The 20,041-nt window shown below is 39.4% G+C and overlaps 1 protein-coding gene across 2 annotated transcripts in view; it reads right to left on the reverse strand.

Moving 5' to 3' along the window:
- chrna8 (cholinergic receptor, nicotinic, alpha 8) overlaps positions 1-18,747 on the reverse strand; it is a 203,510-nt gene extending 184,763 nt beyond the window's left edge. Inside the window, exon 1 of one of the 2 annotated variants that reach the window (XM_043715308.1) lies at positions 18,201-18,747. In XM_043715308.1, coding sequence (XP_043571243.1) covers positions 18,201-18,261 — 61 coding nt within the window. In that variant the 5' untranslated portion in view covers positions 18,262-18,747. The remainder of the gene's footprint in view (positions 1-18,200) is intronic. The other variant, XM_043715303.1, reaches the window with a different exon arrangement.
- Between the last annotated feature and the right edge of the window lie 1,294 nt (positions 18,748-20,041).

Consider the following 20,041-nt stretch of genomic DNA (forward strand, 5'->3'; position numbering starts at 1 on the left):
CAGAGAGAGACAGAGAGAGACAGAGAGAGACAGAGAGAGACAGAGAGAGAGACAGAGAGACAAATTGAACGGACCTGTATGGAAGATTACATTGACCGTGCAGATATAGTGGAGACTCAAAGCGAGTTGCAGAACGGAAGTGAGCCCTTAGAGTAAGCAAGGTACAAGTAAGTGTACGCATCGTTGTTAGTCTCTAAGCATTCCTGGAGATGGACTCTAAATTTGAGGACAGAAGCATAAACAGCATGCAGGGGGCAGGGTGGTATGGAAACTTCATTAATTTTGATTACAGTTTTCAAAATTTGGTGAAAAATATACCAGCACAATCATTAACATAATGGAAGAAGAGGTGAGGGACTGGGTCTGTAACTGAACGGAAGATTTCCACAGTAAGCAATGTGCTCAAAAGGAAGTACTATATCCAAATCTCCATTTCCAGAGCAAATATGTAAACATTACCTGCTGCAAGCTAGCATCTATACTGTCCAATTCCCCTGCTCTAGATCTTGAGACTTTGAATCAGTTAATCCACTAAATCGAAACTTCTCTTCTACCCTCCCCTCTATACTATGAGATGTTCTATGCTGAAGCTTTCCAAGGTCAGATTACTGCTGCAGGAAAGAGTAGTTTTTAGAAGCTGTCTGTAACAGCTTCGTTATGTTACTGGTGTGAGTTTTGTGAAATTAAAGTAGCAATGAGAAAGAGAGTACAATACACAATGCGTCTGAACAGAAAGAGGAACTGATATCAAGTTTGGTGCAGTAATTGTACAAGAATGAAAGGAAATGTGGGAAGATAATATTGTTAGTAGCGTGGTGACAGGTAGTGCATTGATAAATAAAGGATAACAGAGCAATATTCTTAACTTGACATCTATGGTGAAGTCAGTAAACTTCACCAGCGCTGCAGCCAAGTTTTATGTTAAACTCCTGGCATTTATTACCTCAGCCAAATTACCTGATGACAGGCATTTCCTCAAGAATTGAAAGGACCAGCTTTCTGTTGTTTATTGCTTGTAGCAGACTTGTCACAGAATCTCTAATCCTCTTCCAGCTGCTTCCTAGATCAGGAATGTTCTTCCCCTCCTGTAGCCAGGTTGCACCTCCTCTTTAGGAAATGCTGGCTACTGTTCTTTCGAGGCATTATGAAAACCCAACTTCTTTCCCCTCCAAAACAGCTGAGTGGCCAATGAACTGGGCAATTGTGTGGCAAGCATATCACATTATAATGAACTGCAAACATCCCAGCAGGCAAACAGAGCATGTAAACTGTGGTCCTTATCCCTCGGATACCCCTTCCTAATGGACATGACTGAATTTCAATGTCAGAATGTTCAGCAAAACTTAGTAATTTTGAAATACTTTATGACAACCTTGTGCAGAAAAGGAGAGATGGTCCATTCTCCAACAGGGTCATTGTCATTTTGTATCAAAGTGACAATCACATCCACTCTCTTAAAAAATCAGAAGGTGTTTCAAATTCCTCATTTCAACACATCGATAATTTGAAAGTGTGCGAATCAAAGTGAAATTCAAACCTAAGCACAAGTTCTGGCATATGTTGTACAAGTGCTCCACTGTTAATTGACAGGATGTGTTGAATTTTAAGGGCTACTGAAGGAATAAATTCTTGCACTAAAGTTGAAATGAGTCAGTAGTCAGCACCAAGGCACTGAATACATAATAGCACAGTTGAACAAGACTCTACTTCTGCATAAAATATTGTCATTCCTGATTCCAAGGTTATCACTGTTGTACAGAGAATACTGTTCATTTAAAAAAAAGCACATATGACAGAACGTGTACATTTTGAAGGCTAAGCATTAAGACAAAATTCATTGCATCACAACAAACCTAATGGATAATGTAACATTTTTAACGTGTTGAGATTTCTTTTCAGCTTTCTGCCAATTTGTTAATGTTTTGTCTTTTAAAATTACACATTGGTAGGCGATTCCACATTTGTTTCAATGGGATGATGAGTGTCTCGACACTTCTTGTGTTTATTGAAGATTGGCTGATCAAATCAATGTGCAGATGCTCCAAAGTGTGTCGCGATTGATTTATCCTTCGACCCTTGAGAAGCACAGTACAGTAAAATGGACTTCCTACAATAACAATTGTGTTTAAATGTCATAAGAGCTTCAGAAACATAATGGCACAAATACATAAGATTGACTCAGGTTTATTATAGAACGAAAGAAATGCTTTTGAAAAAGTGCACAATGCACCTGTGATTTCAACTCAATACATAAAATGATTTCTATAGATAAATATAAAGCTAATAATCACAGTTTAGGATGGTAGCCCCTATGCTTCTCAGCACTTTCATTGCTTTCATTTATTCTATGGCATTTGATGAAAGTATTGATAGAAAGTAAATTGGAATGGATGACATTATCTGCAACCTTAAGCAATGAAATCCTCACAAAAGATATCAGAGAGGATGACACACAGATTACTGTTTGCCAAAAGTACTGCCTGCATATAACAATGGTAGTATTGCCTTCAATGGATCATGGGTTCTCAATCAACAGTGGCTGATGACTTATCATTGTAACCAACAAACTCTGATAATAACAATTAAAGACACAACCTTGATGGCTGCAGACAACTCCGCCAAAAATGGAAAACAATCTCCAGAAACAGCTGCAATGGCAGTGGAGGTAGCAAACAGAATTGTCAAAACAAGCCCAGAATTTGCCCATTTATCCAAGAAATTGCAAAGGAAATGAGAAAATTCACAATGGAGTATGAAATACATTCATTTTGTCAACTCGGCACTAATGTGCTTACCTCCAGGCACTAGTCTGCAAGCCCCTCAGCCATCATCCAATGAGTTGGGAAATTAATAGTAAACTGGAAAATCCTCAATTGACATGCTTTGTTGGGACAGGTAAAATTTCTGGACCCCAAACCAGCTAGTTAAAATGGCTGCTGGTGGGAAAAAGGTCAGGAAGCCCATTCTCCAGCTAGCCTGGTAATTTTCAATCTGCTCTACCTCACCCAATATCTAGGTGTTATGAAATTGAAGGCGTATACTGCACCTTTAAGAGAGAGTGAATTCTGTTCTAAACAGAGCTGACAAGCACATGTGTGATATGACTAGACGGCAGTCTCAGACTGTACTGGAAAATTGAAAATGTAATATTTGGCTGTGAAATGGAACCCGATTTGGTTGCAGTTTTGACAATAATTTGAATTTAACCAGTTTAAATTATGCCCCAGGATACTAAAACCCAATCAAGTTTGAATTTATCACTTTGCCCACATCAAACCAGTGAGACAATCCAATGTTGGGGATATAAAAATGCAGACATGTTGAAAATTGCAGACAGAGCAACTGCCATCAATACTGATCCAAGAAATAAGGAAACACTCTCCATCAAAGATACATTTTCTTATGAAACATATTCGCAGTACAAAGAAAGACAATGAACCATGGAGATCTTCAGCAGGAGGAAGAAAGACACCAAAGCCAACAGCCGCTGTGTGGTTTTGAAATTAAGTTGATGTAATTTTAATAAGTATCTTATTGGAACAGCATATTGTTAGAGTTGGAGGCAGGTAAGCAGTTAAGAGAAAGGGGGGCTTAGAGTTGCGATTAGTTGTTATTCAAGTTAAAGAATAAATTGATATTATTTTCTTTAAATAATGAAATTTGGGAATTCTCTGTCAGTCATATTTTAACAGATTACAAGGTGAGGTAAGCTTTTCTGGGTGATTGGTTTAATTAACTCTCTTAAAGGTACAGTACATGCCTTCAACTTCATAACACTAGGAATGGGGTGAAACTCCAGCCTCGTAGGCTGGATTAAATTGTGAAAATACACCAGCATTGGAAAACTTGTCAAATTTATATGCGGTTAATACCAAAGGATGCATTCATTTGGCAGCCAAGATGATTTTAAGAGGATTGATCTCAGTAGCTGCATTTAGTGCTTCAAAAGTATAAACAGAGAATCAATATCAATTAGGCATCGACTTCAAAATAAGTTATAATAATTCTCGGAAATAATTTGAGTACTCTTTTTTAAAAGAGATCAAAATTAATAAGGATATTAAACTTAAAATCAATTTAAGTAAAGGTTGAATATTGATTCGGCCTCCACTGAGCCATCGTGAGAAATGAGCATATTGTTTATGAACTTGGAAACATTAATGAATGCCAGAACAAAAAAGTAATGAAAATTCAGTTATTCTTCTGCAAACTACATTTGCAGAAGAATGCACACAAGTCAGCTATTTTAATCTCACCAACAGCAAAGTGGTGTGAGAATTTTGTGAATGCTTTCTCACCATGGGAAAGATCCTCAGATATGCTAGTTCCTAATAGAGGATATTGACAGGTTACCTACTTTTGGGATGTGGGCTAAATAAAGAATGGCAGCACCTATCTTGGCTTTTCTTGCTAAGGCAGCACAGATATACAAAGGGAGAATTTATTGTTATGCCACACTGTTCTCATCTTCAATGTCTAAAGTCCATTACAGCTGATTAAGTACTTCTATGATGGACCACGTGTTAGTCCACACAATGTATACCACAGACAGCCATATTCTTGTTGAGACAGATATTGATTAACTCAATTCAGCAGTGTCAATTACAGAGAGGGAGAGAAAGAGAGAAAGAAACAGAGACATGAGTGAGAGAGAGACCGGCACCTTTATACCTGAACATCATGTCATATAACATATTGTAATTGACCGTCTTAAAAAAGGTACAGGCCTTCTGATCTGAAATCTGTGCAATGATACAAACATAGTCACTTGCAGTGCAGGAACTATAACAAGCAAGCAACATGCACACAACATGACCCGCAAGGTTGTGAGATGATCATTTGCAAATATTTATTTTAGAGATATTGATTGAGGGATGTATATTAGCCAGGACATCAGAAGAGCTAATCTAATCTAATCTTTCTGAATGTCACCAGTTGAGGCTCTTAAGTGGACAATGACGACTTGTAGACATCAACCAGCCAATAGTGATGTTAACCTAGCTGCAGGCATACCTGCCAACATAACAAGTAAAACTGCAGCCAGCGTGTGGTTTCCTGAGGGAGGATGGCCTCCTTCAAAAGGCACTCAGTTTCTGATCGAGGGACATGACAGCTGGAAAGTAGGGAAAGGCACACAAAGCCAAACCACTGCCCTTACTGCTGTTGCCTCCATGACACACTCACCACGAAGTTGCAACCCAGCAAAACTCTTTCTACAAGGCCCCGAGTTGTCCCTCAGTCCTGGGTCTCCAGTGCCTAGTTATTCCAGCAACAACCTCAGCATCCCCAGTGCCATTGCCATTCAAAAGAGTTGGCAGTCTCTGCTTGCAGCTCACAATAGGCTGGGGTTGTGCTCCTGAGGTCCTTACGCATTGAAAAAGGACAGCAGCTGGCTACTGATGTACCGGAGTAATCTTTTATCCCGATGGGCCTTCCTGTGGGAAATACAGGTCTCTTACCAACTCTCCAACTGAGATCCCTTCATGCAACTAGCTCTGCCTCTCTAATGTCTGTAAATGACTCCTGCCAAAGTTTTGCTTTCTTACTTCAACCCGCAATATAGGGAAGATCAGGGAGTAAAAACAGGGATCTTGACTTTCTACTGCAGCTAATTGTGACTTTTATCAACGTTCTCAATCATTCTTTCCCAATTTCCATTGTTTCTAATGATTCTATAGTTAATTTAATCCTGGTGACAAGGGTTTCATCTGACAGCTGAAGAACCAACAAATGTCCCTCATCTCTGTTGTGGCAACTTTACAGCTGATTAGGCAGTTTACTGATCAGTTTCTCCAGGAATCCCTTTTGTGGCAAACATCCTGCCAGCCAGAAGCTGGGGTCTGTTTAAGGAACACAGCTCCTCTTCATTGGCAGGATTGGCACCAGGTTGGAGATGATGAGTGAGATGTTGACTCCTGGTCATATACCAACCAAGGTAGAGACCGAGAAGTACATAGTGAGAGTGGGCAACAGACAGAAAGTGTGCAAGATACAAGTGGAGAAAGGTGGTTTTTGGGCCATAGGCAGGCAGGTACAGAGCATGGGTATGGTTTACAGAGGCCCCATCCAACTTCCAGATGCCAGATCATTTGAATCAAGCACTGAGTACCTCTGAATGCCCCTTCCTATGCGTAGGGAGGCAGGAAAGCGGTCTCACTCACCCTCCCAATACAGTGAATGCCCACACACCATGTATTGTATAAATTTTCCAATCCGCCTGTTCAGAGATGCAATTGCACATCTTTGTGGCAGATGGGACTTGAACCCAGGTCTCTTGGCTCAGAGGGAGGGACAATGCCACTGTGCCACCAGAACTTCCCTTCATGTTATATATCAGCTGCAGTATGATGAGAATCAATTGTATATTTAGGGGTCATAATTAAGATCTTACTGGGAAGGCCATCAATGAAGAAATAGTGGTAGAATCCCTATCTCTGAGTCAGGTGGCCTGGGTTCAAGTCCCACCTTCTCCAGAGTTGTTTATCATCTCTGAACAGGCTGAATAGAAAATATCAAGGCCATCCACAAGCCTCCCTAGTCTGGACTTAACAGACAGGGGAAGGAAGGTGGTATTTCGCTGTTATCTAAAGATGAGGAAACCACTATTAGAAGAAATATTTAAAAATGGTCCCAGGAATGAAAAGCTTAAAAATGAGGAACATTTGAGAACTCTGGGTCTATACTCTATGGCGTTTAGAAGGATGGGGAGGGGGAATCTAATTGAAACTTACAGAATACTGAATGGCCTGGATAGAGTAGATGTAGGATAGACTAGGACCCACTGGCACAGCCTTAGAGTAAAGTGAAGACCTTTTAGAATGGAGATAAGAAGAAACTTGCTCAGCCAGAGAGTGGTGAATCTATGGAACTCATTGCCACAGACAGCTGTGGAGGCCAGGTCATGGAGTGTATTTAAGACTGAAATAGGTAGGCTATTTAATATTAAGGGTTACGGGGAGAAATTGGGAGAATGAGGTTGAGAAACTTATCAGCTGTGATTGAATGGCAGAGCAGACTCGATGGGCTGAATGGCCTAACTTCTGCTCCTATGTCTTATGGTATTATGAATCAGCTCTTTTTGACTTGAGTATTCTACAGTCTAGTGAAATGTGGTTGCTTTTTGTTTCAAAATAAACCAATTTGTGATTTGCAGCAGGTTACATTCGCTTATCTCTCTATGATTTTACCAAACATTTCCAGACATAACTGGATAACAGATTCCACATTGTGATTATTAAACTTACAGGACCAGACTTTATATGAAGCTTCTATATAAAACCATCTGTCAAATAATTCTGGTGGTCTTACCTTACTACTATAGAATATCTTAATAACATATTATCATTCTACCTTTACACTACATCTCCCCAAATTCTGATTCAATTTCTGACACCATTCATTATGTACTTTACATTGTCCTACATTTCAGCTCAAGTCTCTGACTTCACCTCTAGTTCACAGAGAAAACTGTTGTGATGATGTCCTCATCTACCCGATTTATTTCGAATTTCTTGGAGTGGGAAGAGAATTTGAATTCTCCATTTTTTTTTCTCTTAAACTCCATAGAATAGTATGCGAATGATATTAGTTCACTACTCAAGCCATTTTCTGGTATGCTAAATAACTGGTTTATTCTGCGGAAAGTCGCTTTCTTGTAGAAACTAGCACACTCCTGCTTCTTGTCACTGTTTCATTGACAGTTTCTAAGAGGGAAGATTGTGGATATAGAAGTCTTTTACCACCAAGAACTTGCCGTTGATTCTGGTCACAAATCTAAACTTTGTTGTTAGGTGTGCCGATTAAACTTGCCTGCTTAATACTAGTGTTTCCTTCAAGGCTGAAGCATGCATCAAATGAGGGGATTTTACAATTTATTTTGCAGGTCATTTCTTCGTTAATTCCCTGTCTGACTGAGATGTCATGTACACTACCACCCATAGCGCAGAGAAGGGCACTGACATATTTCTTACTAGGTTTTTCTATGATGGTCCCACTCAAGTTTGGCACCTTTAAGTCAGACTCACTGTTTCAGTCTGTTTTGGACCTGCTGGAAGTTTGAAACCCTCCAGTAAAGGCGTCGTTTTCTCCATTACTTCTCTTTAGTCTAACCATGCTCCACTGCATTTTGATCATTGGTCATTCCTTCAATTCACCAGTAGTTCTGGTTGTCATGTTATGGTTGTAACATGTGATGTAAACTCGCATTTATGCTATATAACGTGGCCAGTTAACACTGCTTAGCTATCCATTACTGAAAGTAATGAAGTACATTAGCAGGCTCTGTCGATTCAATAGCAAACCAAGTTTTGCTTGTATGGAATGCTGCATAAATTGACAGGTACTATCATCTGTGATCAACCAATTACTGAATTTAACGAGTTTAAAAAAGAAATAAATAAACCAGAGATAGTCTGCTGCATCACTGCCCACTGGGTTTCTTATAATGTGGCTGGGCAAATCGAAATGATAGGGACTTGGATAAAATTCCACCATTCATGCCATAGCAATATTTAATGGCAGAGTTGGAGGACCCATTTTAGATTTAAATTTAAATGGCTTTCAATCTAATCTCTCAATGGCTAATCTGCACAAAGCAGTTTAACATTGTTCATTTTCACATTTTAAAAGGTGGGAAATGAGAGATAGAGCGATCAATTGAAGAGAACACGCAAACTGCGTTGACAAAATATTTAGAATACCAGAGCACCAGATAATCCTTAGATATTTAAAGGCATTTTCCACATTTGAAGATATCATTAATTTGAAAATGAAAAAAACAAATACATTTATAGTCAAAGGTAATAAAAAAGATTAAATCTCGACTGTGCTGCACTTCTTCTCCACTTAATTCACAACTGGTGAATTCACTTCAAAGCTACATCATGACAGAAAATCAAAAGACAATCAATCCACATAGATTATGACTGCAAATGTTACCCATTGATAAATTCACCTCAAATTTCAAATGAATATTTATGGCAAGTATCTGCATTACAACCTAGAATCTACACCAACAACACAAGCACAATAAAAATTATTTTATAAGCAGCGGCAAGAGCTTTTTCAAACTGCATCTTCAAATTGCATCAATCCAAAGACAGAATCAATCCCATTTTTCTCTGTGGATCTTATTTTTTGTATCCTGGTCAACATACTAGAGTAATAGAAATGTACAGCTCGAAAACAGACCCTTCTGGCCTACTCATCCGTGCCGACTAGATATCCCAACTCAAACTAGTCCCACCTACCAGCACCCGGCCCATATCCCTCCAAACACTTCCTATTCATATACCCATCCAGATGCCTTTTAAATGCTGCAATTGAACCAGCCTCCAGCTAATTCCATGCACGTACCACCCTCGACGTGAAATATTTGCCCCTAAGGTCCCTTTTATATCTTTCCCCTCTCACCCTAAACCTATGCCCTCTAGTTCTGGACTCCCCCACCCCAGGGAAGAGACTTGGTCTATTTATCCTATCCATGCCCCCATGATTTTATAAACCTCCATAAGGTCATCCCTCAGCCTCCAACACCCCAGGGAAAACAGCCCTAGCCTATTCAACCTCTCATAGCTCAAATACTACTCTCAACATAAAATCATAGAAACCCTACAAGTGCAGAAAAGGACCATTCAGCCCACTGACTCGCCAAAGAGCATTTTATTTAGACCCACTCCATCCCTATAACCTCACATTTCCCATGGCTAGCCCACCGAGCCTGAAAATCCCTGGACACTATGGGACAATTTAGCATGATCAATCCACCAAACCTGCACATCTTTGGACTGTGGAAAGAAACCAGAGGATACAGCAGAAACCAATGTATACATGGGAAGAATGACTGTGTGGAGTTTGCACAGTTGCCAGAGGCTGGAATTGAACCCAGGACCCTAGTGCTGTGAGGCAGCAATGCTAACCACAGTGACAGCTCAACCATCATAACAAAAACCAGATAAACAGATCAACTAAGCACTTAGCTCTCCGCTGTTGATTACTGTCCCACCTACCGCTGTTGATTACTTTTGACGAATGCAGGCATATTTCAAATCTGTTGAAGTCGGGCATTACCACCTTTACGCCATGGCTCTTTTAAAAAGGACAAAATATGAGGCCAGAAACAAAAGAGGATCATTCACATTTCTGCTCACAGAAGTATAAAGCTCAAGAGGCTTAATGTTCACTGTTTTAAACCAAAAATGGATACGAGTCTAACGCCAAACAATATACTTGTACCTTGAAATCTGTTCCTACATAAAACTGTAGCATAAAAATGTAGAAGGTGAAAAAAGCGTGCATTTATAAAAATTATGTTACAGGATGCCCCAAAACACTTCAATCAATGAATTACTATGGTTGTAAATGGAAGCAAATTGCAACATGTAGACTTAAATTCAATATTATTTCCTCCACCATATGGTCTATTACACAAAATTGGATGGATAGTTCATCACTTTGTTCCAAATGGAAATCACTCTCTATGGACATGAACATCATCCTTTCTCAATGGAAACAAGGCATGTGATTTGATCTGGCTTTTGATGGTGGCGTGCTGGTTAAAACACAGTGTATCTATTCAGTGTTGGAGATATCCTAAATCATGACCTTGGCTTTTTATTTAGGTTTCACAACAAATCATTAGCTTTGACAATGTTCAATGTTTGTAGAAAGTGAGATGCTTATTTTTGTCTGCTCATAATCTAATCCACTTTTTTTTTAACATTTATCCAGAGGATGTCAGGATCACTGTCTGGGCCAGCATTTATTGCCTACTCCTAATCCCCTTGAGAAAGTGGTGATGAGCTGCCTTCCTGAACTACTGTAGTCCATCTGCTGTAGACAAATGGGAGAGATTTCTAGGACTTTGATCCTGCAACACTGAAGTAGTGGTGATGTCTTCCCAAATCAGCAGAGCTAATATTTCAAGTCCAGGAACCCTTTCTCAGAACTGCTCTGAAGAAGAGTCAGTGGAGTCAAAACATTAACTCTGTTTTTCTCTCCAAGATGCTGCCAGACCTGAGTTTCTGCAGCAATTTTTGTTTTTGTGTGTGAAATTACAGCTCCACTAATGATAATTGGCCAATTTCAATATCCTATCTTTCATAATATTACAATGATAGCACTTCAGGTTATTTCAACAAACAGTTATTAAATCGCCTGGAACAGATTTTCTTTTTAAATTGGCAGGCAAATTATTTAAATAATGTGACATTTTGTCAGTTATCTTGAATTTGTTCACCCTTCAAGAGTATTTCCTGTTTCCCTAAAGGTTTGTAACTCCCAGAGTGAAATGAGGCCTTTGCTTCAATTGTGTTGGCTGAATTAGCACCAAATTCAAACAGATTCTGTTAGGTTGGAATTTCCCATCTCCTTTCCCAGCTGGTGAAAATGGCATCTGTTGGCAATGGAAGTGGGATTTCTAGATCCAGATCCTACCTACTATTTTTAAAGATTCTCAGAGTCTCTGCAACTCTACAGAAAATTCACTTCTTTGTTTCCAATGTATACCTTATATAGACATAACAGGTCTACTACTGACCTTGCCCTTGACTCCTGGAGAGATTAGATTAGATTAGATTCCCTACAGTGTCGAAACAGGCCCTTCAGCTCAACCAGGTCCACACCGACCCTGCGAAGAGTAACCCACCCAGACTCATTTTCCTCTAACTAATGCGCCTAACACTTTGGGCAATTTAGCACGGCCAATTCACCTGGCCTGCACATCTTTGGATTGTGGGAGGAAACCAGAGCACCCGAAGGAAACCCACGCAGACACGAGGAGAATGTGCAAACTCCACACAGACAGTCGCCCAAAGCTGGAATCAAACCTGGGACCCTGGTGCTGGAGATGGGAAACAGACTTTGCTGAATTAAGCAAACAGTACACAATGGCCTGAAATTTTGAAAGTCATAGACTCTGGAGATCTTTGCTTGCATATGATGTTAGCTATTCATAAACAAATATAACTATCTCAATTAAAAAGGGTAATTATCTGATTTTAAAGCATTTTGGACCTCCACGTTGGATGCGAATGAAGTGATGTAAATTCAACTCCTTTCAGCTTTTAAGCAATGAGAAACATTATTCCATTAAAAGAGAGTGTTCTTTCATTTTTTTTGAACTTCGCGGAGATTTGACTTTTCCAGTTAATGCATTAAATTAATAAGTAGAGCACCAGATCATTTTATAACACAAATATGCTCAAAGCTGGTCTTGGCTATTTGTAAAATTAGCAGCAACTGACAAAGAGGCTGTGCTTCAGGCCCTTCAAGCAAACTGTAAGTTAAAGTTAAGAATTTCACTTGATCTGCCAATTTAAGGCAGTGACAACATTCCATACACTTCACACTTCAATGTAAAGAATTATATCTAAAATGGATCAGTAACGTATAAACATTATTCCAGAAAGCAGTTCCTTAATATAGTTTTGGTTGAATTTATTTTTAAATGTTCACTGTCTTCCTCACAAACATAGTTTCATTTTTTGTTGGCAGAAAATACATAAGTTTTTCAAGGGCTGACCAATGTTCGATCTATTAAGGCATTCAATAAATTTACAAATTGGAAGAAAGGACACAGCCTAAAAATCTTTAAAATAGTTTTTGAGTATAATAGGATTGGTAATATTTTAATCCAAGTCTTCTACATGTGCATTGCCTACTTACAAATAATCACAATGCAGCAATGCAAAGATGTGAATTACTGTTAATTGCTGAATATCAAATAAACAAAGAGTATGGGTCAAGTTGTAAATTGGAAACAATAGACTAAAAACTAAATAGGAACATTTCCAATATAGATCTACTCCATATGCCTTCACCAGAGACAATGTTCGCTCCAAGCTGCATGACCATGCAGATGCACTAACAGCCATTGCCTTGCATGAATCTGAGCTGCACGCAGTTGGCAGTATAATTAGAAGAAACATGGACCAGAGATCTCTGGAAGTTTATCCCTGCATTTGTAAATCATACTGGACTCTACACTAAAGGCAAGAAATCAATGTTACGGTGATTTGCCACTCAATTCATATCGTAGCAAGGATTTTCCAGTTTGGTGGAACCATTACACCATTTTGGACAAGAAGCTTCATCCATGTGCTGGCTTAATGTAGGCCTAGTCAGGGTTCTGTAGTTAGGGATTTTCCAACATTATCAGGGCTGCCCTAGAGTCTCCAAAGTTTAATTTCCTGGAAATGGATGCAGACAGTTTGGAGGCAAATCAGAGGGGCATTAAAAAGAAGTGTCCTTTCTGAATAATTTTCTTAGGTTCATTCTATCTTTTACCAGCTGATTTTCTGGAAAAGTACATATGGGACGGTCATAACTGTGGAATAGATATATCATACTTTACAAAGAAGGCACATCTATCTTTAAAATTGACACAATCTTACAAGATGGTTCCAAGTCACTTTACTGATTTTGTTGAATCGCTAAAGGTTAAAAAAAAGCAGAAAGACTGATGTGTTATCTCAGCTATCACAAAAGGGAGATACTTGAAACAAAATGGTGAAGACTGATATATAATACAAAACAGCTCAATACAGCACATGAGCAGGCCCTTTGGCCCATCAAGTCTGTGTTGATTCCTAAATCCTTATTTAAACTGGCTACTGATTGCTTATGCACAGTTTCTATCATTTCATTTGCCTCCCATTCAGGAGTCTATCAAGATACATTTTAATCATTGCTGACATGCCTGGTTCCACCAACTCCACTAGCAGTCTATTAAAAGGGACCCATTACACTCTGATGTGAAAAAACATTCCCTGCACTTCTCCCTTAAAAACTTTCTCCCTCTCACTTTGAACCTGTGACCTCTTGTAGTTGATCTTTCCACTTTGGGAAAAACTCTCTGACTGCCCACCCTATCTATGCCTCTCATAATTTTGAAGACCTCTGTCAGGTTGGCCCTCAGCCTCTATCTTTCCAGTGAAAACAATCTGAGTTTATTCAATTTCTCCCCATAATTAAAACCCTCCACACCAGGTATCATCCTGATCAACTTTCTCTACACCCTCTCCAAAGCATCCACATCCTTCTGATGACCAGAACTGAACACAATATTCCAAATGTGGCCTAATTAAAGTTTTGCACAGCTGTAATATAACTTGGCAACTTTTATACTTGCTACCCTGGCCAACAAAGGGTAGCATGCTACATGCCTTCTTGACCAGCTTATCCATCTGTGTTGCCACTGCAGGGATCTGTGGGCTGTATGCCAGGTACCTCTGTTTGTCAATGTTGCTGAGGCATGGTAAATAATTCTTAAAGGCAGCTGGACAGGGGCAAGAAGGGAGCAAGGGATAAACCATGAAATTACAGGCCAGTCAGCCCTAATGTGGGTGGTGGAGAAACCACTGGAAGTCATTCTGAGGGACAGAATTTTTCTGCACTTGGAGAGGAAAAGATTAATCAGGAACTGTCCGCATGATTTTGTTAAGGGGAGGTCATGTCTTCCCAACTTGATTGAATCGTTCAAAAAGATAATCAGGTCTCTGGATGAGGCAAATGCATTTGATGTAGGCTTCTTGGATGTCAGCAAGGCTTTTAATAAGTTCACACAAGGGAGACTGATTGCAAAGGTAAGAGCTCATGGGATCCAAGGGAATTTGGCTAATTGGATCCACATTTGGCTGAGTGGCAGGAAGCAGGCGGTGATGGTTCAGGAGTGTATGTCAGACTGGAAGTCTGCATTCAATGGAGACCCACATGGGTCAGTGTTGGGGCTCTTGCTGTTGTTGACTTTTATAAATGATTTAGACTTGAACATATGAAGGCTGATCAGTCTGTTTGCAGGTAATACAAAAGTTGGTGGCGTGGAAAATCATGAGGATGATAGCCTTAGGAGAATGCAACCTGCTAGTCAGATGGGCTGATCCGTAACAAATGGAATTCAATCTGGATAAATGAGATAAAAAACTGAAAGAACTGCAGATGCTTCAAATTAAAAAAACAAAAACAGAAATTGCTGGAAAAGCTCAGTAGGCCTGGCAGCAACTGCGGAGAGATATCAGAGTTAATGTTCCTCAGGGTCACTCAACCCAAAAAAACTTTAATTCTGATTTCTGATGCTGCCAGCCCTGCTGAGCTTTGCCAGCTATTTCGGTTGTTGTGGATAAATGAGCTGATATATTTGGGTAGGACAAACAAGACAAGGGAATACATGATGAACAGTGGGATTCTAGGAAGCACTAAGGATCAGAGAGGCCTTGGTGTGCATAGTCACTGGTCCTTTAAGGTATCAGGACAGGTGGCTAAAGTGGTTAAGAAGGCACATGGGATATAGTCAGTTCTGATATAACACGAGAACGGAACAATCGCATTATATGAACATTGCACAATAGCCATGCTGTGTAAATTAATAGGTCTCGAATTGCATTATAACCAACTGCACTTGCTATTATTAGCTTTAGCCTAGAGTTTAAGAGCAAGGAGGTGCTGCTGGAATGGTTAGACCACAACCAGAGTATCATGTGCAGTTCAGGAATCCACATTATAGGAGGGATGCAATAGCACTAGAGAGGGTGCAGAAGAGGTTTTCCAAGATGTTGCCTGAGCTGCAGAGTTTCAGGTATGAAGACAGATTGGACAGTAAAAACCTTTTCACCCAAAGGGTGGTGGGAATCTGGAATTCACCAACGGTAAGGATGGTAGAGGCAGAAAAATGTTTAATATTTTAATCATATTTAAATGTGCACTTGTGATGCCAAGTCATCCAGGCTATTGGCCAGATTCTGAAAAAATTGGATTAGGACAATTAGATGGCAGATGAAATGGGTCAGAGGGACTTACTTTTTTTGTTTTACAGTGCTATACATCTCTATGATTCTATGATAGGTTTGAATCCCTACAGTATGGAAACAGGCCATTTGGCTTAACAAGTCCAACTAAACCACTGAATTCATATTTGAGGTATTTGAGGGTCAGGAACAAGACGAACAACAAAAAGTAGATAAATGAGATGGGGAGCATAAACTTCTGAAGGATGTAATCAATTCATAACATTTGTGTCATTAAGCTAGGATCTGATTCATTTGTTGTGGGATTGCTTGGCCTTCTATATTTCATGATGCATGTTTAGTATGCACGCAGTCCTGCATTCTAGCTTCACCTGTTCCACACTTCACTTTTATGTATGCCTGGTGGATGCTCCTGCATTCTAATATATTTGATGTTACTGATTTTTTTCTATTAGCCAATGAATATTTTCAGGGATTCTCAATGAACGCTGTACAATCAAGATGGAATGTTTCATTGACGTCAGCATTTGCTCAGATGTGAATCAAATGCTTCAGCATAATGAATAACTCTGCCAGATGAAGAAATGCTAAACACTGGGCTTTCCACTCTATAATCATAGCTTTCAGATATTGCCATACTTGACTAACTATTGGATACCAGCAGTGCTTCTCAAATGGCTTTCCATCATCCTCGATTCAAATCTCTAGAATAGGCTGAAAATCAAAAACGTCTAACTCAGACAAGTATTAAATTAGGGACAGTTTTGCCTAATACAATAGATACTGCTCAAATCCATTGTATGCAAGACCTTCTGCAAAAGCTAGAGATCACAGTCACATATTTTTTAAAGTCAACTTTGATGATGCATCATTCAATGAGTTGAAATATTTTCCTTCTTTATCAATATATAGACCATAGTTAAAATAGTTTGCTCATAACTTACTTTGGATCTGTTATGATACCAACGCCATCATATCCTGAGGTGTCACAACTTTCTAGCCCAGAGTAGGGACACTACCATGCATCACCAAACTCTCCCAACAAGAGTTGTACTTAATGACATGTTAATTATTTATTGGCTTCTACCTTTGGTCATAGAGTCTTGCAGTTTAACTTGAAGTGAAGTGGAAAAACTTGCTTAGCTCCTAACTGCGTTAGTTCAGGAATTTTATATATTGAAGTATGTTGTATATCATATAAAGGGTGATTATTAAAAACTAATAAAACAAGCAAAAATGAAATGTTTTGAGTGACTGAAACAATTCTGTGCCTTGTCAGCAGTGTTAAAATGAGTTTTCATTCTTTATTTCAATTATTTTTTAAAAATCATACTAATGTTATCTTGCTGCATTATTTCTCACATCCACAACTGCTAACCCTCAAGCATATTCTCTGTCTGAATAGAGAGATGATTGCTCATAGAAGGAAGAAAGGGTGTAAGGACTGCTCCACATTGAAGGAAAATTGAAATCTATAGGTCGAACTTGTATACTAATAAGGCAAGACAGTCTGGTTGGATATGTTGCTGAAAGAATATCTCAATAGAATATTTCTAGTCTGGTTATTTCAACAATGCTGTCATTCAGTATATGTCTAAGCTGTGACACAAATTGTCAGTGGAACACAAACTTCAACAAAACCAGTGCTTTAAGTTTTTAATTTAGTTTTGCAGGCTTGAAACTCATTGCCGGTTTGAATTGAAACGAGTTCAGTTATATTTTCAGTGAAAAACGCAAGTGAAATGTGAACGTTCCACAGGGTTCCTTGTCTGCACTGTATTCTAAATCACAACCAGCCAATAACTAAACTTAATCTGCCCTCAGAGACTACAATTATTGGTGTTGGTGACAATCTCGGCGCTTTCAGACTTGCATCAGTGTATATCCATTGCACACTTGTCTTAACACTTTCTATATTGTATCTCAGCGAAGAGATACAATGTCTCTGCTGTATATTTGTGCTCTTTGCAGCTCTTTCCTTTCTAAGTTACTCTGGGGTAACATCTTGCTTTGTTAAATACTGGACGGTATAACAGAGGGAAAGAAAGAATTTCGCAGTTCGCTTTATAACACAGCGGTAACCGCTCCGCGTAATAACATTTCGCCGATTCTCTCGCCTCTTGATCTCGATTTTCCAACATCAGGTGATCGACCGGAAAAACCAGAAACATTCAATAAAACCTGAGCAAGTGAGGCGTTTATTGGATAATAAATCTTCTCCAAATAAGCCATAAAGACTGCATTCATACTATCCTAATGTTTTTTTTTGAAATTGTAAACTTTTTACAGTCTTTTAAATAAATGCAATTATGTAGCAAGTTGAATTAAATATACACAAACCGAGGAGGCAACACGGACATTAAGGTGAAACTGCCCAGTAGCAGACAAGCGAGTATCGTTTTATCTCCAGGCAAATTGAGAATTTCCCAAACAGAGGTGGAGATTCTAACAGATCCTTACCTTTCACGAAGTACAGCACCAGAGTGAGCCTGACACAGCCCAGCCACTTCCAGGTCTGCATCTTGTTCTGACTGGTCTTCCCTGCTCTTCACTAAATACGTCTTTCTGAAAGGAAGGAGAGAGACCACAGGCTGCGAACAGTCAGCCGCCCCCACACGCCGAGCTGGATTTCACCATTTCAAACAGCACTTTCTCACGCTGCCCGAGTCATCTCATCCAAGCAAGATACCTGTCGATCGCCGTGTGCAGGCTTCCCCCCGAACTGCAGGGATGCGAAACTACTGGTGGGCAGAGACATAAGACTTATGGAGGGAGGCCATTCGGCCCATTCTCCCGCGGTCGACTCCTTCAGCTATGCAATTAGTCTCTCACCCTCTCACTCTTTCCTCCCAGAACTGCGAAATTACATCCCTATTTTCCTAGTAACTGCAGGATCTGATTCCAGCCCACCCCCACTTCAGTCAGTGCTTTCTGATCCACAGCTCGCTGCGTTAAAGTTTTCTTCTCCCACTGTCTTGGTATATACAGGACACTGAAACTATTAACACAGATACCCAGTTCATAAAGTGCAGATCACCGTCCTAAATATGGACATATATATGTACACACAGATATACATACTGACGTAATATTACAAACACATATACACATATATACCCATGAACAAGTATATATGTAGACATATACACAAGTACAGATATACAAAAGTGCACATATTTGCAATATAAATATGCATACATACACATCTATATGCATATTCATACATTATATGCACATATAATTTCAACAGGTTTTCTAAGTTATTCTGTCAAAAATGGCTGTCTACTTTTAACACTCAGTTTCCATTGTTTTGCATCAGAACAAATTCTCTCAAAATATGTTAAGAAAATAGCCCAGACCCTAACATTTTCTTATATAAATGTACATGCCAGACGTTTCATTTTGGAGGCAACTTAATTAGTCAAACAACCAGATTTGAAGCAAAACACACTTTATTCATACCCTATTGTTAAAATACAACAAAAAAGGGAATTGAAATAATTTTATTGGAAGAACAGAATAAAGATTATTTTACTACTAAACAGTGATTGCTCCAATATCATCATGCCCCATAAACAAACCCTTGGCCAAGGGAAAATGGATAGAATAGATTGTCTCACTTGCAATTCTAGCAGCCCAGGATGAAAAACATCAAGAGAAAACTCAGAGAGTGTATCTGGGAGAGATGTACTGCAACTTGCTAACCCTCCTGAGACTGGATTAGTGGTGCTGGAAGAGCACAGCAGTTCAGGCAGCATCCGAAAAGCTTCGAAATCGACGTTTCGGGCAAAAGCCCTTCATCAGGAATAAAGGCAGAGAGCCTGAAGCATGGAGAGATTTTAACCCTCCTGAGACCCCAGCAACAACTGCTACTGAAAAATTAAAATGCTGAAAGTCCTTTTTCTGTGAGAGCTGAATCCACCCATTCAGGTTACTGAGAGTAATAGAGATGTACAGCACAGAAACAGACCCTTCGATTCAACTTGTCTATGCTGATCAGATATCCTAAATAAATCTAGTCCCATTTGCCAGCATTTGGTACGTATCCCTTTATAAGTAGTTGAAAAGGGTGGCGCTGGAAAACCACCCTTCCTATTCATATACCCATTTGGATGCTTTTTAAATGTACCAGCCTCCATCACTTCCTTTGGCAACTCATTCCACACTTGCACCATTCGTTGCGTGAAAATGTTGTCCCTTTGGTCCCTTTTAAATATTTCCGCTCTCACTTTAAACCTATGCCCTCTAGGTTTGAATTCCCCCACCCCAGTGAAAAGACCTTGGTTATTCACCCTATCAAT

The sequence above is a fragment of the Chiloscyllium plagiosum genome, chromosome 2, assembly GCF_004010195.1.
Source record: "Chiloscyllium plagiosum isolate BGI_BamShark_2017 chromosome 2, ASM401019v2, whole genome shotgun sequence".
In the NCBI taxonomy this organism is placed as follows: domain Eukaryota; kingdom Metazoa; phylum Chordata; class Chondrichthyes; order Orectolobiformes; family Hemiscylliidae; genus Chiloscyllium; species Chiloscyllium plagiosum.